Source organism: Carcharodon carcharias, chromosome 3, assembly GCF_017639515.1.
Source record: "Carcharodon carcharias isolate sCarCar2 chromosome 3, sCarCar2.pri, whole genome shotgun sequence".
NCBI lineage: Eukaryota > Metazoa > Chordata > Chondrichthyes > Lamniformes > Lamnidae > Carcharodon > Carcharodon carcharias.
Window position 1 is genome coordinate 27,754,103 of NC_054469.1, and position 20,264 is coordinate 27,774,366.

A 20,264-nucleotide genomic window follows, 5' to 3' on the forward strand; every position below is an offset into this window, starting at 1 on the left:
TCAAAGGGCAGTTAAGAGTCAACCACATTTCTGTGGATCTGGAGTCACACGTCAGTCAGGTAATGACCTAGGGCAGATTTCCTTCCCTAAAGGATATTAGTGAACCAAATGGGTTTTTACAACAAGTGGTGATAGTTTCACGGTCACCTTAACTTATAATTCCAGATTTTATTTAAATTCCACCAGCTGCCAGTGGAATTTGAACCCCTGCCCCCAGGGCATGAACCTGGATTATTATAAAAGCAAAATACTGCGGATGCAGTATTCGTTCGGCAACATAATCTCTCTACGTTATCAACCTCTTTCATAATCTTAAAGCTCTCAATCAGGTCACCCCACAGCCATCACTTTTCTAGAGAAAAAAAGCCGCACCGTGTTCAGTATTTCCTTTAAGTACATCCTGCCGGTTTGTGTATACTGTATCCATACACCACCTGAAAACAGAACAAGCCCCGGCAGCTGTTTTCTGCTGCTGTTGCCGTTTTCTAGTTTTCCTGGCTCCAGCCATGATCTTTCCCTATTTGGTAAGGTTTGATGGTTTCCTTTCCCTGCAACCGATAAGAATTCTCCCTGTCTACAGGATTCCACTTTCAGGCATCAGGGGAACTCCAAGATAATGCCAACTGGCCTCAGGGTGGCTGGTACGAGTCTTCGGAGCTCACAAACACCTAAAGAAACGCCGTAATTTTGAAAAAACACTTACGAGATTTAAATTTGAGCACAGGTTTGAATATATGGGTGTCTGCAAGTGGGAAGTAGGCAGGTCCGTGAGTGGGCGGAGGTAGAGGATTTCATTGAGAGGGGGAGATGAGAATCCAAGGTTCCACTGAAGCCAAATGACTTAAGAAGTGTAATTAATAAAAGTGAAAATGTAAAAATGTTAATTAAAAATAAGCTTTTACTTAAAGCTTAAAGTTATGACAGAACTCCTGTGTGGGGTTTCCATCCTAACTTTTGTGGAAACCCTTGAAAAACACTGTAGATCTTAAGTTACAGCAATGATTGGAGACCCCTCCCACCCTGTAGAAATTCTTCTTTTTAAATGTTGTATACTTACCTTGCAGGGGAAAAATATCAACACGGAGGCCAAGCTGACACAGAAATTTGCTTCAGGTTATCCAATCCTACAGTTAATCTATAAACGTGGACAGAGGAATTTATATGAGAAACATCGAGTGATAAAAATGTGACAAAAGGAAGTCGAGTGGTGCAGACAGGAAATGTATGTTGATGAAAGATTTTTAATATTATAGATAGATATTATTAAGTGTCACATATGGAAACACTGAATATACAATTGTAAGCAGAACTTTTTATTCTCAAAGATCTTAAGCTTTGAAGCTTACTCCTAAAGCCAAAGGATTAGGCTATTTGAAATGTTACTTTTTGGACATCAGTATTTAAAATCTGTTTCCATCATCCTGCATTAATACTATCAGTTATAATATTAACTTTCGCGGGCAAACTGCAGATTGGTTACAAGCATTGCTGCTTTTTGAAAACACGAAATTTTGAATGAATATTTTTGTGAGAGATTTAAACATTTCATTACCTACACTTTTCAACCACAGTCTTAGCCTAAGAGGCAGTGCATTAACAAACATTTTAGTAATATGATATTTTTAGAGAACACTAGGGCTATGGAGAACAAGTGGGGAGAGTGAGATGAATTAGATAACTCTTTCAAAGAGCTGGAAAGGGCATGATGCCTCGACTGGGATCCTTCTGTGCTGAAACTGGTCAGAAAGGTTCAGCAACTGAAATTCAGTTACATTAAACAATTTTGTAGTTGAATATTTTTTAATTTAAGCAGTTCATATGAAGCTACCTGAAGAACAGGTTATAAATACATAGAGAAACAGAATAGTGTTCAATTTTTCCAATTAGAATGTTTAAAATTGCATTTAGTAGGATCAATCTGATCTCCACCACAAGGAAAACACTCAAAGATTTCTGGCACTTTGCTCCAGGCATGAATATATATGAAGGACATGTCCTGGACTCGCCTACACACACACACAAAGAACACATACATCCAAAAGGAGCTTTCAAGGAGATGTCTGGATTGGCCTCTTTCCCTGACAGATCAGGCCAAAACCAGCTGGAGAATTCCCACTGAAAATAATAGAAATCCTCCACAATCTTCACATTAGAGGGCTAAACCCCCATCGGACCTTGTTGAGGGTCAAATCACTGTTAAAGGGTTAATCTAAATTTGCCCAGCAGGAAAGCTGATGAATAGATTTCAGTTAACCAGGACAATTAGCAGTAGCAAAATAAAAAGGCATTTTCTCATGTGCGGGATCACGAGTGTCTCCAGTGGTCCTTCTTTAGGAATGAATGCTCAAGGGTTAAAGAAACTGGACCCCACCATCTGTAATAAGAAAAGAGCACCTGGTCACAATACTGTTTCTTGGCTGAAGAGACACAATAGCAAATTCTTGCTTATTGTTCCTCATGGTGTTCTTTGAGAAAATAAACCTATGCTTGACTAGCTTTTGCCATGATTTACAGAGATACGGTTTATATTCTGCAACCACAGCAAGAGGCGGTTGCCAGGCTGCAGCAACAGCAGCTTCATCCGGCCTAGCTGTCCCAGGCCCTGGCCCACGCATCAGGGCTTGTGTGGTTGCAAATAACACCAGCCGATATTCGTTCAACAGCTTCTCCAAACACTCAACGCAGCGTCGGAGGTTGGCTTCCTGCTGGCTGAGGCTTTCCCCGCCGTTGAGTCTGTCGATCCAATAGAAGGCCGACATGCTGTCCACGATGAGCAGGCAAAGAGCAGGGTGGCTGCAGACCATGGTTTCCAGTGAGTGCAGCAGGAGCAGCAGCTGGGTACTGCTGCTGCAGTGAACGAGAAACAGACGCCCCAGGCACTGTTTAACCAATTCCACTGTGCTCTGCGCTAAGCGATGCTCCAGAATGGTGACCAGGCGAAGCATATCAAAATGGTAGTCTGTGTCAATGAAAAGAACCTCAACCTGAAGGCCACCCTTCGATTCTGGGAGGATGCAGGATGCCACCAGGTGATAAAGCATTTCTGTCTTCCCTGCTCCCTCTGGACCGTGGAACTCCACTGTGTCTCCTGTAAGTGTGCAGAAGCAAAAGTCAGCATCAAACTTCAAAAAGCACACAAGTATTACTTTTCCAATACTTAATTCCCGAACAAGGAACGTTTGTCCTCATTAACTGATTCCACAGTAATTATCCCAAAATCTATGCATTAGGAAAAATCAAAGCAGAATCACTTTGAAATGTCCACGCATTTATTTAAATACTGTAATTAAAGCAATTACTGCCAGCTATAATCATATATTGAGGTAGTTTCATTAATTACTGTACCATGCATTTTTCAAAGCACAAGAGGACAAAGGTTCTTACCATTTTCAGGCTACCCTACGTTTAATAACATAAAACTCATAATTGTGGATAACGATTGTGCAAATCTGTGGCATTCTCAATGGCTCAGCTTGTTAAGGCATCTGAGCCACAAAGGCTGAGGCAGCATTCAGGTTTGATCGAGGTAGCTGAATGGAGTCGAGGTCACAGTACATGGGCTACGACTGACCTGTGCCCAAGGGTTAGAATTGAGTAGGCTTCCTACTCCAGTAGTCTCCACTGGAAGTACAAACACAGCATTATTGGGTGAGGACTTGACCAGGCTTGGTCATCATTTCCTCAGTGTCATGCCGACACTCACAAGTGAAGTATAGCCACATGTAGAAAATACTGGTGGATGTCCTGCACCTATGGAATGATGCCCCAGAAAGGAATCAACCATCTCAGAGGCAGAAGGCAAAATACAAAAAAAGTTCTTTCAACTCTGCATCCCCTCCCCCAACTATAGTTTAAAAATCTAAAAAATATGCACTTCTGTTATGTTTGCTTCATGAAGCTGCTACTTTAACCTGTGCTGGAGCGTTCATCATGGATTTAGTATAACCAGCTGGCAAGATTTCAGACAAAATAGTTACAGCATGGGTAACTGATTTAGTCTTTTAAATCAGCTAGGGGCTTTATAATGCAAAAGTCCCTCCCCACCAAACTCTCACAGTGAGAAGTTGTACCATTTGCATCAACACACATTCAACATGGTCCAATCAGGCGACTGTGGCAGTCAGGAGATTGAAAACAGTGGAAGAGGAGAGGCAGTCAGGAGATTGAAAACAGTGGAAGAGGAGAGACAGTCAGGAGATTGAAAACAGCGGAAGAGGAGAGACAGTCGGGAGATTGAAAACAGTGGAAGAGGAGAGACAGTCGGGAGATTGAAAACAGTGGAAGAGGAGAGACAGTCGGGAGATTGAAAACAGTGGAAGAGGAGAGACAGTCGGGAGATTGAAAACAGTGGAAGAGGAGAGACAGTCGGGAGATTGAAAGCAGCGTGAGAGGGGAGACAGTCAGGAGATTGAAAACAGCGCGAGTGGAGATGCAGTAGGTATATTGAAAACAGTGGAAGAAGAGAGGCAGTCAGAAGATTGAAAACAGCACGAGAGAAGAGGCAGTCAGAAGATTGAAAACAGTGGAAGAGGAGAGACAGTCAGGAGATTGAAAACAGCGCGAGAGAAGAGACAGTTGGGAGATTGAAAACAGCGTGAGTGGAGAGGGAGTAGGTATATTGAAAACAGCAGAAGAGGAGAGACACTCGGGAGATTGAAAACAGCGGAAGAGGAGAGACAGTCAGGAGATTGAAAACAGCAGAAGAGGAGAGACAGTCAGGAGATTGAAAACAGCAGAAGAGGAGAGACAGTCAGGAGATTGAAAACAGCGTGAGTGGAGAAGCATTCTGGAGATTGAAAACAGCATGAGTGGAGAGGGAGTAGGTATATTGAAAACAGCAGCAGAGGAGAGACAATTGGGAGATTGAAAACGGTGGAAGAGGAGAGACAGTCAGGAGATTGAAAACAGTTGAAGAGGAGAGACAGTTGTGAGATTGAAAACAGCGTGCGAAGGGAGACAGTCAGGAGATTGAAAACAGCGTGAGAGAAAAGACAGTTGGGAGATTGAAAACAGCGCAAGGGAAAAGACAGTTGGGATATTGAAAACAGCGTGAGTGGAGAGGGAGTAGGTATATTGAAAACAGCAGAAGAGGAGAGACACTCGGGAGATTGAAAAGAGCAGAAGAGGAGATACAGTCAGGAGATTGAAAACAGCGGAAGAGGAGAGACAGTCGGGAGATTGAAAACAGAGGAAGAGGAGAGACAGTCGGGAGATTGAAAACAGTGGAAGAGAAGAGACAGTCAGGAGATTGAAAACAGCGTGAGAGGGGAGACAGTCGGGAGATTGAAAACAGTGGAAGAGGAGAGACAGTCAGGAGATTGAAAACAGCGTGAGAGGGGAGACAGTCGGGAGATTGAAAACAGCGTGAGAGGAGAGACAGTCGGGAGATTGAAAACAGCGTGAGAGGAGAGACAGTCGGGAGATTGAAAACAGCATTAGAGGAGAGACAGTCGGGAGATTGAAAACAGTGGAAGAGGAAAGACAGTCAGGAGATTGAAGACTGTGGAAGAGGAGAGACAGTCGGGAGATTGAAAACAGCGGAAAAGGAGAGACAGTCAGGAGATTGAAGACTGCGGAAGAGGTGAGACAGTCGGGAGTTTGAAAACAGCGGAAAAGGAGAGACAGTCAGGAGACTGAAGACTGCGGAAGAGGAGAGACAGTCGGGAGATTGAAGATTGCGGAAGAGGAGAGACAGTCGGGAGATTGAAGACTGCGGAAGAGGAGAGACAGTCGGGAGATTGAAAACGGTGGAAGAAAATAAATAGTGACATCACTGCAAAGAAGCAATTTGATTGGTTGGAGAAGGCAGCTAGCTGTTCAGTGAGTGTCTGGTGAGTATCTAGTAATTGCTTAAGGTTTATTTTTTTCCTAAGGTTTTAAATAGTACAGGAACTGTACTTCTGTAAACTGAATGGACGGTAAGTGCTCAGTGTTAGGGACAGTGCGTTAATAGCCAGCTTAGGACACGGGAGTTAAGGTAGATCTACAAATAAAAAAAGAACTAAAACTTTAAAATTAAAATAAAATAATTAAAACAAACACCTAAAACACATAACTGTGTCGTTAAGAAATATATAACTTTTAGTTGCCAGTACTAGTAGCATTTAAGAAGCACAGTAAATTGTAGCATACATCCGAATTACTCTAAGGTAATTAAATTAACTAAATAACATAAGTAACAATGGCTGACAATGCCTGCCTGTAGCCAGGTTTGGGACATCTGCTCAGGGCAGGAGAGGACCTTGCAGTCCATTTGTCGTGGTCCGTGTAGGTACCAACGACATAGGCAGGACAAAGAAAGAGGTTCTGCATAGTCAGTATGAGGACCTTTGTACCAAATAAAGAAGCAGAACCTCAAAAGTCATAATCTCTGGGCCACTTGCAAACTGGCATCGGGCAAATAAGGTTAGAAAGATGAATGCATGGCCCAAAGACTGGTGTGGGAGAAGTGGGTTTTAGTTCGTTGGGCACTGGCACCAGTGCAGGGGAAAGCGGGGGGTGTACTGTTTGGACGGTCTATTCCTGAACCCGGCTGGCACGATTGTTCCTGTGAATCACATAACCAGGAAAGTAGAAAGGGTTTTAACTAAATCATGGGGGCAAGGGATCAAACGTGGGAAGGTGTGGTATATCAAAGATATAGGTAAGAAAGGAAGGTATTTGTTTGGGAAATGATAAACCATGACAGGAAGGGGCAGAGAGTACAAGTCTAAGAGAAAACCAATAGGTAAGACTAGAGGTTACAAAAATAATAAAAAGGACAAAACCTAAGGCTCTATATCTGAATGCATGTAGCATTTGAAACACAACAGATGAACTGATAGTGTAAATAGAGATAAATAAGTACGATTTAATAGCCATTACAGAGACATGGTTACAGGATTGGGACCAGAATGTTGAAGGGTATGTGACTTTTAGGAAGGATAGAAAGATAGGAAAAGGTGAGCGGGTGGCTCTGTTAGTTAAACATGACATTAACACAATAGAGAGGAATGGCCTAAGTTCAGAAAATTGGATATAGAAGCAGTTTGGGTAGAGATGAAGAATGATAACGGCAAGAAGTCACTTGTGAGAATGATGTACAGGCCTCCTAATATTAATCACATGGTAGGACAGGACATTAAAGAAAAAATAACGGGAGCTTGTCAGAAAGGTACAGTGCTTATCATGGGGGATTTTAATCAACATATAGAATGGAACAACCAAATGGGCAAAGATAGCATAGATGATGGGGGAACAAAAGATTGTCCTCTTCAGACATGACATGACACCTTCAACGAACTGGGCACAGCAACAGAGGGGGCTACAGAGGATGTTGCCACCCGAAATATCATTGGACAGACCACCTATGCATTCAAGCCACGCTCTCTCTACGTGGGGTGTTCAGAAGGAGCTTTGCACCACAGCCCTTACCATACATCTAGCTTACTAAATGCTTATTGAATAATGAGGGGCCAATCCTTAGCACAAAGCTGGTCAGCACCAAGTGCACGAGGAGGAACAGCAGCATAAAGAAGAGGAAGAGCAGCAGCAACATCCACCATCCGTGGCCCAAGCTGCAGCAGCTCATAGACAACCTCTCAGCCAAAAGCACTTCCTGTAAACCATTCCCCCCATCTTCACCGCACCAACAATTCTTATCATCACTGTCCTTAATACCAACATTTTGAGGTTCAGCCTTTTGGATTTTGTCCTCACTTTGCTACAGAGTAAACATCATCATCAAATCCAGAACAAAAATCAAACATTTTTCAAACTGAACTCCATTTGTCTAAAATTTAACTTGAATCGTTAAGACCCACTTCTGTGCAACCTCTCAGTGCCTGTCATGTTGACTTGTTTACCTATTTGACAAAGTGTTTTCTTAGTGGCTACATCTTGAGATGGAAGGTTGCTGAGCTTCCAATGAGGATGTTTCAGATGGCTGTGGTGGGTGACCTCGAGCAGCACAGGGCTTTCAGGGCCTGACTGTAGACCGCAACATTTCAGTGTGAAGAGGGGCAGTCTGGTCCAGTTGGTTGTAAGACGCAAACATGGGCACTGGTGGAGTGGGTGGTACGGAAGCAGGCATGTCAATTTTCTGAGAGCATTTGAGGCTGGAGGTGCGAGGAAAGAGTAATTATGAAGAGCGGGCAGGATTTTCAGGTCATCAAGTCTACAAGGTGATCGTAGCCATGAACTGAAAGTTCAACTCTTTTGCACCGACCTTTGCTGCCACTCTCTTTCCACTTGTTGGAGGTGGAGGCTGGAGAGCCAAGAGCATGAGGATCATTTTCCTCCTGTCCGCTCCCTTGGCTAGGGTATTCGAAGCAGAATCAGAGAACCTTGGAGGGGATCAAGTTACAGCCCTAGCAGCCAATTTCTTCCTCCTGAAGCATGCAACTCATCAGCATCTGGCATACACCTCTCCTTTGAGACTGCAATTAAACAGGCATCAAACATGCATAATTCCCCACTCCCTCCTTCCCACCCTGTTGCCAACCAGCACGCAGCTTATAAACAGCACTGGCTGCAGCCCGTCTCTGTGTAATTAGCCACCAGCACCAATTTCAAGTACCCCTTGCTCCCATGTGAACAGATGCATGCAGTCCGTGCCAAGCCTCCTATGTACCAGTTCTCTGGGCCCACCTAACTTAATAACGGTGATTGTCGGATAGATATTGGCCAGGACACCGAGAGAACTCTCCTGCTTTTCTTTGAATAGTGCCATTGGATCTTTTATATCATGCTTTATCAGATCCTCAGGAGGCCCAAAGAACTTCACAATAAATTCCTTTCTGAAGTGCAGTCACCTTTGTAGAGGCAAATGTAGCAGCTAATTTGTACCCAGTAACTACCAGAAAAGCAGCAAACTATAATGACCACAGGCAAAAAAAGATTGCCTATTCTCGCTACCACAAAGAGCAAATTGCATCGGTCTCTGTCCTTGTTTTTAGGTGAGCAAAGAGCTCATCAAAGCTAAACAAGGGGGTAGAAAACATATATAAGCCAAACTTTAATTTCTTACAGCAATGAAATTTCGCTCTGCTTTCCACCGCTTAATCAATTCGATTTCCATGTTGCCATGGCCCCTGTTTACTCGTATGGGATTCAACTTTGCTACTTCTGGTAAAACCACCCTGGTCGTACGCAGAGAAATTGCAATGGGGACAGAAAATGGCAGCAAAAACAAGGTTGCCACGAGCCAAAGCAGCCCGACCCAGTGCATGCACTCGCACTCCAACTAGATTTTCAATGGAGACAATTTGCTGGCACCACTGTGGTTTCCTCAAACATATTTAATAAGACATTATTTTTTTTTTAAAAGCGGTATGTGCCAAGGTGCCAGATGTGCAGCCACTGACAAAATTGAAAAACATTCTTCAGCTCTTTCTCAGTTATCCTGGTTCATAGTGTGAGAGAGGAGCCAGCAAATTATCTTTTAAAAAAAACATGTATGACAAGCAGGAGGCAATCAGTCTGGCACTGCGCATATGTCACCAATGCTGACAAGGCCATCATCACCCCAGTTGTTTTATAGTTCGTTGGGGAAAAATAAATAAAGTCAAACTCCTATCTTCTGCCATCAATTTTTGGAAACCCGCTAGTACGGTGGTGGATTTTGTGTAGTTCTGCGATCGTAGTGGCAAAGAAGAGCTGAATTATGTGTTGATTCAGCTTTCATTTGATAATATAAGCGAGGTACTGGACAGCAGCAACAGAATAAATTAAGGCAGAAAGAAAATATTTCTCATAAACTCCAGACACAGGATGATGTAGTGAGTCAGGACACAGTTTTGAATTTAGACCGTGCTGAGGAGATAAAACTATCGTCAGTTCTCTGTAGGGATCCTGCACAAAATGAGATTCAGCCAGCCTAGTCCAACTACCATTAATCAGGAGTCCAGGAAACAAAACTGCCGATAACTCAACATAGAAAAGGCATAAAGGACAGCTGGTGTGAGAAGAGGAGATACCATAATGGCAAGGGATGCATTTTAAAGGCTGGTGTCCAATGTTGGGAAAGCGTCCAATTCTCTTTATCCTCCATCCAATCCTATACTGTTCCAGATCTAGCAACACCTAATGTACATAAAGGGCTCAAAAACAGCATTTTAAAGGTTTCTGATTGGCAATGCAATACAATTTGTTTTAACCTTGTACAGATTATTGATGGACTACACTTGGAACATTGCTGGGATGCAGTGATCTCTGCAATTTTGATCTCACTGCAATTTTGGTCATCCTACTTTCAGAAGTACATTAACAATTTGGACAGCTTTGACAGGAGTGATTCTAGAATTTGGGACTCCTAGGAAGCGGAGACTGATGAGGCTAAAATTCATCCCTGTTGGAAAAATGTATGGGGGCTGTGAGGATAGGAGAGTGGGATTTGAACATAATCCAGGGATGTCAGAGAGATCACTGCAGAGCCCTAAGCTCTGGAATTCCCTCCCTAAACCTCTCCCCCTCTTTCCTCCTGTGAGCTGTTCCACTTAAAGCTACGTCAATGACTAACCTTTTGATCACCTGCCCCAATACGTCATGATGTGACATGGTGTCAAATTTTATTTGGTAATCACTCCTGTGAAGTGACTTGGGACATTTTCTCGTGTTAAAGGCACTATATAAATGCAAATTGTTGAAAGAACAAGTCAAAAATCTTTCAAGCTAAAACCGAGAGATGGATGAAAGCACGTCATGATCTTATGATTTTCCTATTTTCTTTTCCAGTTAGCTAGTCTTTGAACAGAGCCCCAAGCGTTATCAGTGGAGAACAGACAAGGATTCTCAAATAAAAATCTATTTCTTTACATTCAAAGACCCAACTATTATATGGAGAGTGAACAGCACTGTGTTCAACATCAGAAAATGAAAATGTGCTTCATCTTTTTAGTTAACAGGTTTTGCTTGAATTCACTGGCTCTGAATGGGAGAAAAAAACTTACCCAATTACAGAAATGTTCATGAATGTTAAGAATCAATCTTAAGCATTTAGAATTTGGAGACTCTCAGTACAAAGTCAGATGCAAAACCATAATATTATAATTTGAATAATTAAATTTGGAGAATTAAGACACTACAGAATTCCTCCACGAGTGTTGAGATTGGAAAATTTTCATAACATTCATGGCTACGTCATGTTGGCTGTAAGACTAGAAATTTATACATGTCATAGTGTCATAGAGATCTACAGCACAGAAAAAGGCCCTTCGGCCCATTGAGTCTGCACCAGGCAAACAATTACCTAACTATTCTAATCCCATTTTCCAGCACGAGGCCCATAGCCTTGTATGCTATGGCATCACAAGTGCACATCCAAATACTTCTTAAATGTTATGAGGGTTTCTGCCTCGACCGCCCTTTCAGGCAGTGAGTTCCAGATTCCCACCACCCTCTGGGTGAGAAAAATTCTTCCTCATATCCCCTCTAAACCTCTTGCCCCTTACCTTAAATCTATGCCCATTGGTTATTGATGCCCCCACCAAACGGAAAAGTTCCTTCCTGTCTACCCTATCTATGACCCTCATAATTTTATACACCTCAATCAACTCTCCCCTCAATCTCCTCTGCTCCAGGGAAAATAACCCCAGTCTCTCCAATCTCTCCTCATAACTAAAACTCTCCAGCCCAGGCAACAACCTGGTAAATCTCCTTTGCACTCTCTAGTGCAATCACATCCTTCCTATAATGCGGATTCTAGAACTGCACGCAATACGCTAGCGTTTGAAACAGTTCCAGCATAACCTCCCTGCTCTTATATTCTATGCCTCGGCTAATAAAGGCAAGTATCCCATATGCCTTCTTAACCACCTTATCTACCTGTCCCGCTACCTTAAGGGACCAGTGGACATGCACACCAAGGTCCCTCCGATCCTTGGTACTTCCCACGGTCCTACCATTCATCGTGTATTCCCGTGCCTTGTTTGACCTGCCCAAGTGCATCGCCTCATGTAAGCTACTTTGGGACTTTGCTGTAATTGGAGAAAAAGCAGTGTCACAAGTCCCTTCTCAGCATGATCCTGAATCATTGCAACCAGGCTTCACCTGGACAACACTGGAACATTCATATTGCTCCACTTCAGGGCACCGACCAAAACGTTCCACAAGGTTCACCCATTGTTCAAGATGGTGAGTAACGAACACACCAAAGGCCCGGATGACTCCATCAACTCCACTGTACTGTTTGTCAAAGTTACACTATAATGTTCAGGATTGTCTGTACCAGCAACTTCGTGACATTTCTGATGAAAACATCGAGCAAATCATTGACGAAGATACAAAATAGATTGGGTGATGGTGGAAAACGTGAAGCTTTTAAGTCTCAAGAACAGCTAATTATGATTTATCAGCAATTAACAAAGCAGTCAAATGCATTTAACTTTGTCCCTAATCCCAAAAAACTTTCCAAAGATAAAAACAAAAAAACTGCGGATGCTGGAAATCCAAAACAAAAACAGAATTACCTGGAAAAACTCAGCAGGTCTGGCAGCATCGGCGGAGAAGAAAAGAGTTGACGTTTCGAGTCCTCATGACCCTTTGACAGAACTTTGTCAAGTTCTGTCGAAGGGTCATGAGGACTCGAAACGTCAACTCTTTTCTTTTCCGCCGATGCTGCCAGACCTGCTGAGTTTTTCCAGGTAATTCTGTTTTTGTTTTAAACTTTCCAAAGAACTTGGTGTAGAGATTAATCTACAATCGGTGAAACTATTTCCTCTCCTTGAATCAAAGTGAACCAGATAAGAGCTGTCAGATGATGTGCCAATAGCTTCCACACTCTTCTAAGTTAAATGAATAAAACCCCAAAATGGTATCAAGTGGCTAAAAAACACAAGCCAAATATTTATTTAAAAGTTACCACGATAAAGCAGTCCTGCCAATTGATATCACTGTCTTCTACACTGTTTTTGATGCTTTGAAGTGGAAATGTGACATTCTGTTGCTGCTCCTTGGCTCCTGGCACTCATTCCCTCCCACTGCTCACGGCTTGAGACAGGAACTGGGTGCCAAGGTTAACAAATATAACTTCACAGTTAAATTCCTCAGACTCAAGAACATAGAAAATGGTGCACTCACAGCTAAAGGCGAGGAAATACTGTATTTACAACAAGAGTTCATCCATCTGTTGTTGTTTTGCATTACACCCTTCTTCCGCTCCCACCTTAGAGAGTGAGTGCAGAGGCAAAGTGCAAACAGAACATTTAAGTATGACAATGCAGAGTGCTCCCCAGCCATGGCACATTGAAGAAACCAATCAAGGCTACTAGAAAGGCAGATGAAAATAAAAGCATGCCAAAATTCTAATACAAATCACAAGCAATAAAAATGATCTAGTCACACACGCAGTGAGTGGTGAGGGTCGGCTGTGGCTCAGTTGTTAGCACTCTTGCTTAAGTCACAAGGGGCCAGGTTTAAGTCCCACTTCAGGGCTTGATCATAAATATCAAGGTTGACATTCCAGTGCCGTACTGAGGGAGAACTACACTGTTGCAGGTGTTGTCTTTGGCTGAGATGTTAAACCAAGGCCCCATCTGCTTGCTTGGCTGGATGTAAAAGATCCCATTGCATTATTTCAAAGAAGAACAGGGGAATTCTTTCCAATGTCCTGGCCAATATTTAGCCCTCAATCGACATCACAAAATACAGATTATCTGGTCATTATCACATTGTTGTTTGTGGGAGCTTGCTGTGCCACTTTTTCCTACATCAGAACAGTGACTACACTTCAAAAGTACTTTGTTAGTTGTAAGATGTTTTGAGATGTCGAGTGGTCGTGAAAGATGCCATATAAATGCAAATCTTTCTTTCTCTCAAATTGGTGGCCCCAATCATAGGGACTGATTTTTAAAAATTCATTCATGGGATGTGGGTGTCGCTAGCTGGGTCAGCATTTATTGCCCATCCCTAATCACCCTTGAGAAAGTGGTGGTGTGCTGCCTGCTTGAACTGCTGCAGTCCTTGTAGTGTAGGTGCACCCAAAGTGCTGTTAGAGAAGGAGTTCCAGGATTTTAACCCAGCGACAGTGAAGGAACGGCGATAAATTTCCAAGTTAGGATAGTGAGTGGCTTGGAGGGGAACTTCCAGGTGGTGGGTGTTCTCATCTATCTGCTGCCCTTGTCCTTCTAGGTGGTTGTGGTCATGGATTTTAAGGAGCCTTGGTGAGTTCCTGCAGTGCATATTGTAGATGGAACACACTGCTGCTACTGTGGGTCAGTGGTGGAGGGAGTGGATGTTTGTGGATGGGGTGCCAATCAAGCGGGCTGCTTTGTCCTGGATGGTGTCAAGCTTGAGCGTTGTTGGAGCCGCCCTCATTCAGGCAAATGGAGAATATTCCATCACACAACCCTGACCGTGCTTTGTGGATGGTGGCTAGGCTTTGGGGAGTCAGTAGGTGAGTTACTCACTGCAGGATTCCTACCCTCTGATCTGCTCTCGTAGCCACAGTATTTGTATGGCTAGATAGCACTGTGTATATCCTGAACACGGACCCTTATCATCTATTCTTTTCGCAAAAATAGAATGAATTGTTGAATAAGATGCCTGAGACACTGTAATAATTCCCCAAGACACATATAATAGAATAACACATCATACAGTACGTGCAGGACTGAGGGAGTGCTGCACTGCCTGAGGTGTCATTTTTATGATGAAACGTTAAATCGAGGCTCTGTCTGCCCTCTCAGGTGGACATAAAAGATGGCACTATTTTGCAGAGCAGGTGAATTCTCCTTGGTGTGCTGGCCAATATTTATCCCTCAATCAATATCACAAAAAACAAATTATCTGGCCATTATCACATTTTTGCCATGTTTCCTACATTACAACAATGAACACACTTTAAAAAATGTACTCCATTAATGAGTAGTGCTTTGAGTTGTCCTGTGTCTATGAAAGGCGCTACATAAATGCAAGTTGGTCTTGCTTTTACTTCTGACTTATTCAGTCACCATAAAGCAGTAGGGTTGCTTTTATGAGTTCAAAAAAATAAATTTGCATTTTTTGCTGGAATAGAGTGCTGTTCCAGAACGTTCCTTTAAAACTAGAGAAAAACACACGGGGTGACCTTGTGCAAACATGATTCCTCACAACCTTGTTGCCACTTTGTGATTCCTTACCATGGTTCGGGAATCCATCTTCAGTAAACAGCCGTGGTTCCAGACGTTTCAGAGAGCTTCTTCCTTTGAGTCGAACAAGCAGCTACCAAAATATCAAAAGAAGTATTCCAATAATGAAGTGAGGCATTAGTGAGAATTAGTTAGAATTTTACTTAAACCTGCGTAAAACTGTGTTTCAACAACTCTTTTCCTTGCTGTTGATCACCACTATATATAAAGGAGCTCAGCCAGAAACTTTGCTGGACACAAGAGCCCATTGCAGGGGTGGCCAAATCGTGGGCTCTGTGACACATAGTGTGGCTTATTCCTTGCACTGTGAAACCCGTTAAATTGCGCATTGGAGGGAGGTAAATAGCTGGGGTGCAGCCTCGGCCACAGGCAACTTCACAGAGGGAGATAGCCGGAGAGCAGGCAGTAGCCTTGGGAGCAGGGAGGGTAGAGGGTTAAGATCAACGATTTGTTCCAGCGCCGTTGTGAGATTTCCTCAGTCGTTTCCCACCAATCTTATGCAGGTCCATGTGACTCTCAGTGCCATTTTCTCCGGCTCCCTAACCCACCCTTTCACATCTGAGCCTGCAACTTGTGGCCAGTGACTGGAAAGGGAGGGAAGAGTTAAATACAGAACAGGAATATAAGTATCTACTGTACTGGGACACATGAACTGATTCAAATTTGTTGTTCAGTAGGCAAAATCAATTTTTTTTTTAATATAATCTCTTGACTGATTTTCCACACTGGAAGATCAAGGCTGCCAAAGTCAGTTAAGCAGTGAGCATGGGCCAGTTCTGACGTGCATCAGTGAAGCAGACTTGTTTTCACTATGATCTGAATTGTGAGTGAAGGAAGCCTGGAAGATAAGGGAGGAAAGAGCTGAAGGTTGAGAGAAAGCCATCATACACAAGATGAAGAGCTGAAAATATGTCACAGGCCTACACCAATAAACCCTTCATAATCTCTACGGATGAAAATGCCAACATCAAATTGTAAGAATATACTTTTCATACTATTGCATTTGCATTTTTGTTCAATATATTCCCTCACAGAAGTGTGTGCAATAGTAATAAAAATGTGCCTGGAAAGACTGTCTGTATCTTGCGGCTCTCTAATGTCTGAAGATTATCATATGCGACTCTTCAGGTTCTGAAGGTTTGGCCACCCCTGGCATTTGAGCTCCTCCTGTACTTTCTTGGGTGTCCAGAAAGTGTGCCTAATAATGGATGATATATGTCTCTTAAAATTATTACTGGCTGTGAGATCTGTCCGGGGAAAGGGCTTTGACGTTAGCTTCTGGTTCTCCAGGACACGTTTTTAAACAGATTTTCTACCTGGTCGGAGAGAGACTTGTTGTTTTGCTGTAGGAATTATAACTTTTCAGTTGAAAGGCTCAAGCCGCATTACACGAACTACTGAACTCTCAGTCAACAAACTCCACAGGAGGCAATAGGAGGTTCCATTGAAACTGTGAAGCCAGTTTTGGGGCATTCAACAACAACAACTTACATTTATGTAGCACCTTCAATATGGAATAAAAGATCCCAAGGCGTTTCACAGGAGCATTCTTCAACAAAATTTGACACCGAGTCACACAAATAGGTATTAGGCTAGGTGAGCAAAAGCTTGGTCAAAGAGGTAGGATTTAAGGAATGCCTTAAAGGAGCAGAGAGAAGCAGATATCTGGCAAAATTTAGGGAGAGAATTCCAGAGCTTTGGAACTCAATGATTGAAGGTACGGCTGTCAATTGTGGAGTCATGAAAATCGGGGAGGTGCACAAGGCCAGAATTGGAGAGTACCTATCTCAAAGGGTTGTAGGAGATTATAGAGATAGGGAGGGTGAGGCCACATTAGAAAACAAGGATGAGAATATTTAAAATCAAGGGGTTACTGGACCAGGAATCAATGCACATCGAGAGCACAGGGATAATGGGTTCAGTACTTTTAGCAAGATTTTTTTCTTCCCTCCAACAGTGATGGTGGTGTTTGGAACATTATCTGTAAGGTATGATTCCATGAGTATGACTATGTCAGGCTGTTGCTTGACTAGTCTGCAAGACAGCTTTCCCAAGATGTTAGGGAGGAGGACTTTGCAGGATCGACATGGCTGAGATTGCAATTGCAATTTCGGTGCCTAGGTTGACGTCAGGTGGTCTGTCCGGGTTTCATTCCTTTTAGATTTCATTACGGTTTGATACAACTAAGTGGCTTGCTAGGCCATTTCAGGAGGCATTTAAGAGTCAACCACATTGATGAAGTGGTTTACTAGGATGCTAACAGAGATGAGGATGTTAGTTAAGAGCAGAAGCTGGAAAAGCTAGGACTGTCCTCCTTGGAACAGAGAATATTTAAGAGGTGACCTAATAGAGATTTTCAAGATAAGGGATTTTGTAATAGTAGGTTGGGAAAGGATACTCCCTCTGGAACGTGGGTCAGTAAACAGAAACCATTGATTTTAAAATCATTGGTAAAAGATCTACAGGGGAGACGAGGAGTTTTTTTTCCACTTAGGGAGCTGTCACGATTCAGAATGCTCTCCCTGAAAATGTGGTGGAATCTGATTCCATAAATAATTTTAAAAGGGAGTCAGACAGGTACTTGAGGGTGAGCAACTTACAGGTGGAGAGGATGTGGAAAGAGTCAGCACAGGCACAATGGGCTGAACTTCTCTGCTGTAAGTTTCTGCGATTGTATGAATACAATTCATTTACAATCAATACTGCACTATGATTAAATCTGAACAGTTATTAAGGCGAGATAAATACGATCAGGAGAGAAATATATTGGGGTTCAATCATCAAAAAGAAATATTCCATTTATAAAGTGTATTTCACAAACGATGGATGGATAAAAAAAAACAAATTTAGTCCAAAGGGCGAAATGTCGACAGAACCGATAAAAATTTGTGAAAACATTAGGGTGATTGACGAGACAGAGACTGAACTATGTGGAGTCTTGTGTAGGTATTGTTAAAAATAAGGAAACACTTTAAAACTCAAACGGCACACCCACTGTGCCTCTAAACCCACACCTCTGTTTATGCCCGTAAGACTGTAAGTTCTTAATTCTCAAGTACCTGTCTGACCTCTTTTTAAAATTATTTATGGAATCAGTTTCCACCACATTTTCAGGGAGAGTACTCCAGGTCCTGACAACTCCTGAGTGAAAACAAAACAAAACAAAAAACTCCCCTCTAGATCTTTTGCCAATGATTTCATAAAGCTTCTGTGTTTAAATATCACTGCTGGAAGTGGTTGTAGGTTATAGATAAATAGGCGAGAAAGCTCCAGAAATGAAAGTCCTGCACCATGTGCTGTTCAGGCCAGGATCCATTAAATTCATTTCACTGAAATATCAGCCACAATCTCTTGAGGAGGCCCAGCCACCATTATTATCAACAGCTTACCTCCGTGCCCGACTCTCTCTGCCTAAAATCGCTGGTCATAGCTGAAAGGCTTATTGCTAATGACAAAGCAAAAGTCAAACAAACTGAGAGCAGTTTCTAACGAGCAGCAGCCATCTTCATTCACCTCTGACCCCCCACTTCCTCCTCCTCCTCCTGGTTGCTATGGGTACCACAAACACTGCTGCACGTTAGTTCTGTTTTCCCTAATGCTTTCTTCTAACACACATTTCAAGACCGAGGTTTTACATCTAGTATGGCAATAATTGGTAGATAATAATAAAGGGTTGCAAATATATCATTTGCAATGTTCTGCCCTGAACAAATAAATGACATGATTTAAAAAAAACTTGGTCTTGAAAGGAAAAACACCTTTCATTTCCTTCAATCGCAACTTTGTCTGACTTTCTCTGCCACTAATTCACACAGTTTCCCCTCAAAAATCTTGCCCAATAATGTATGATGAAGGGGTCACAACACTTCTGATTTCATATTCCCAAAACAATGAAACAATTCAGGAATTTTGACAAGGTGGGGACAAAAAGGACATGTGTAAGCAAACACGTGTGCTAAAATACTTGCAAAAATTGACAACAGCCTCTACAACTCAAAAAAGGAAATATGCAATACCTATTAATATGTGAATGTCTATATGACAAGGTCAGCGCGTCAATGTGAATTGTATGTTATGTTGGATTGCACGTTTGAAGATATATTTTAAAGATGGCATACGACAATTTAGAGTGCTTTAATAAGAAAACTGAAACCCAAAGGCCACACGCTGCACATATTAAAAGTAGAGAGTCATTAAGACACAGGAGGCCATCGAGTCCATGCTGGTCTTTGTACAGCAACCCTGTCAGTTGCATTCCCCCACTTCATACTCATAGCCCTGCAAGTTACCCTCAGAAGCCCATCAAATTTCCTTTTGAAATCATTCATTGTCTCTGTTTCCACCACACTCGAAGGTAGTGAGTTCTTGGTTATTACCTCTCACTGTGTAAGAAACCTCATCTTTACATAACCCCTGCATTTTTTGCCCAAAGCCTTAAATCTGTGTCCCCTAGATCTGTACTAGTAATCCCACAAGCCTAGGCTAATACCCTTCGGACACTGGTTCAAAGCTAACCACATTGCTGTGGGATTGGCATGGGCCAGACCTGATTTTGTTCCCAAAAGGACATAAGTGATTCAAATGGATTTTTACAACAATCATCATGTGATTTCTTAGTCATCATTACTGAGACTAGCTGTTAATTCCAGCTGCCTTGTTGGGATTTGAACTCATGTCCCCAGAGTTGGTCCCCAGGCTGGGTCTCTGGATTACTCAGCCAGTGACATTACGAGTATACCACCATCTCCCCAAGTATATTTGTGTTTGGACCAAGAGTGTAATGAGGTCAGGAGCTGAGTAGCCTTGGCACTCTGAGCATCTGTAAGTAGATTGTAGGTAAGTAAGTGCCACTAGAAAGCACTGTCAACGACACCTTCCATGATCTTACTGATGATTGAGAGTAGACTGGGGCAGGACTTGGCTAGGTTGGATTTGTCCTTCTCTTTGTGGACAAGGCATACCTGGACAATTTTCCACATTGTTGAGTAGATGCTGGTGTTGTAGCAGTACTGGAATAGCTTGGCCAGGGTCATGGTTAGTCCTGAAGCTCAAGTCTTCAGTACTATAGCTAGGATGTTGCCAGGCCCATAGCTTTTCCTATATCCAGTCCCCTAGCTGTTTCTTACATACAAACGTACAAAATAGGAGCAGGAGTTGGCC

The 20,264-nt window shown here is 42.6% G+C and overlaps 1 protein-coding gene across 1 annotated transcript; it reads right to left on the minus strand.

Annotated features, from left to right (window-relative positions):
* Positions 1-1,223: 1,223 nt before the first annotated feature.
* xrcc2 (X-ray repair complementing defective repair in Chinese hamster cells 2) lies at positions 1,224-18,619 on the minus strand. Its single transcript, XM_041184453.1, has 3 exons — positions 18,494-18,619; positions 15,096-15,177; positions 1,224-3,088 (listed from the first exon to the last, which is right to left on the minus strand). The coding sequence occupies exons 1-3, from the start codon at positions 18,530-18,532 to the stop codon at positions 2,352-2,354; spliced, it is 858 nt and encodes a 285-aa protein (XP_041040387.1). The 5' UTR covers positions 18,533-18,619; the 3' UTR covers positions 1,224-2,351.
* Between the last annotated feature and the right edge of the window lie 1,645 nt (positions 18,620-20,264).